Source organism: Psammomys obesus, unplaced genomic scaffold (genome assembly GCF_907164565.1).
Source record: "Psammomys obesus unplaced genomic scaffold, mPsaObe1.curated_primary_1811, whole genome shotgun sequence".
Taxonomy (NCBI): domain Eukaryota; kingdom Metazoa; phylum Chordata; class Mammalia; order Rodentia; family Muridae; genus Psammomys; species Psammomys obesus.
In genome coordinates, this window is record NW_026593286.1 from 18,496,954 (window position 1) to 18,497,795 (window position 842).

The 842-nt window shown below is 50.5% G+C and overlaps 1 protein-coding gene across 1 annotated transcript; it reads left to right on the forward strand.

The window, feature by feature from the left end:
* Positions 1-231: 231 nt before the first annotated feature.
* Positions 232-604, forward strand: Tnp1 (transition protein 1). The gene is made up of 2 exons (XM_055616282.1): positions 232-374; positions 580-604. The coding sequence occupies exons 1-2, from the start codon at positions 232-234 to the stop codon at positions 602-604; spliced, it is 168 nt and encodes a 55-aa protein (XP_055472257.1).
* The last annotated feature ends 238 nt before the right edge of the window (positions 605-842 follow it).

The following is an 842-nucleotide window of genomic DNA, read 5'->3' on the forward strand; positions in this document are numbered from 1 at the left end:
TTAATCTAAAAGGGGGTCTCAAAACTGAGGACCAGACTTGAGCTGTGCTGAAGAGGCTGACTTACTTCATGTATGTACCACCAAGGGGTAGCAAAGGCTAGTGACATCACAAGCGAGCCCCACCTGGCTGCTAAGCCACACCCCTTTGCAGTCACAATGGCTAAGGCCTTAAATACACGGACTCCCGGCCCTGCCGGCCTTGCAAAGCCCCTCATTTTGGCAGAAATTACAATGTCGACCAGCCGCAAGCTAAAGAGTCATGGCATGAGGAGAGGCAAGAACCGAGCTCCTCACAAGGGTGTCAAGAGAGGTGGTGGCAAGAGAAAATACCGGAAGGGTAGCCTGAAGAGTAGGAAACGGAGCGATGATGGTAAGTGAAGGGAAGGGGTGAGCAGGAGAGCGGCCTTGCTCACAGCCATGCTCTCCCAGCCACCTTCCATGGAGGCAGTCCTCCATAGGAACCAGCAATCTCACCCTGAGATGCCCGAGTTCCCATGGCTGAGTTCCTAGAGACGAGGATTCGGATGGCCGTGTTCTAACGGGTGTCCCTGTTAAAAATCTGTCCTTCCCCACAGCAAGTCGCAATTACCGCTCCCACTTGTGATGCGGCAAGGAGCTCTGTCCTGGTGGACTTCAAACAACGCCAGGCAGCAACAGGAAGACATCAGAGGGGAACTGCCAAAGAGATCTGAAGTTAGACCAAAGCCAAAGAAAGATCCTATCAAGAATGGGTAAAATGCCAGTCGTGACGAAATAAGGGAATGTATGTGTTGGCTGTTTCTCCCCAACATCTCAATAACATTTTGAAAGCAAATAAAATTGTGAAAACTGACATTTTCTTT

What these genes read in the sequence shown, in the direction of transcription:
- Tnp1 (XM_055616282.1), top strand. Translation starts at nt 232, where the DNA reads ATGTCGACCAGCCGCAAGCTAAAGAGTCATGGCATGAGGAGAGGCAAG. An exon ending in AAACGGAGCGATGATGGTAA is followed by an intron (nt 375 to 579) that starts GTGAAGGGAAGG and finishes CCCCACAGCAAG; the next exon opens with TCGCAATTACCGCTCCCACT.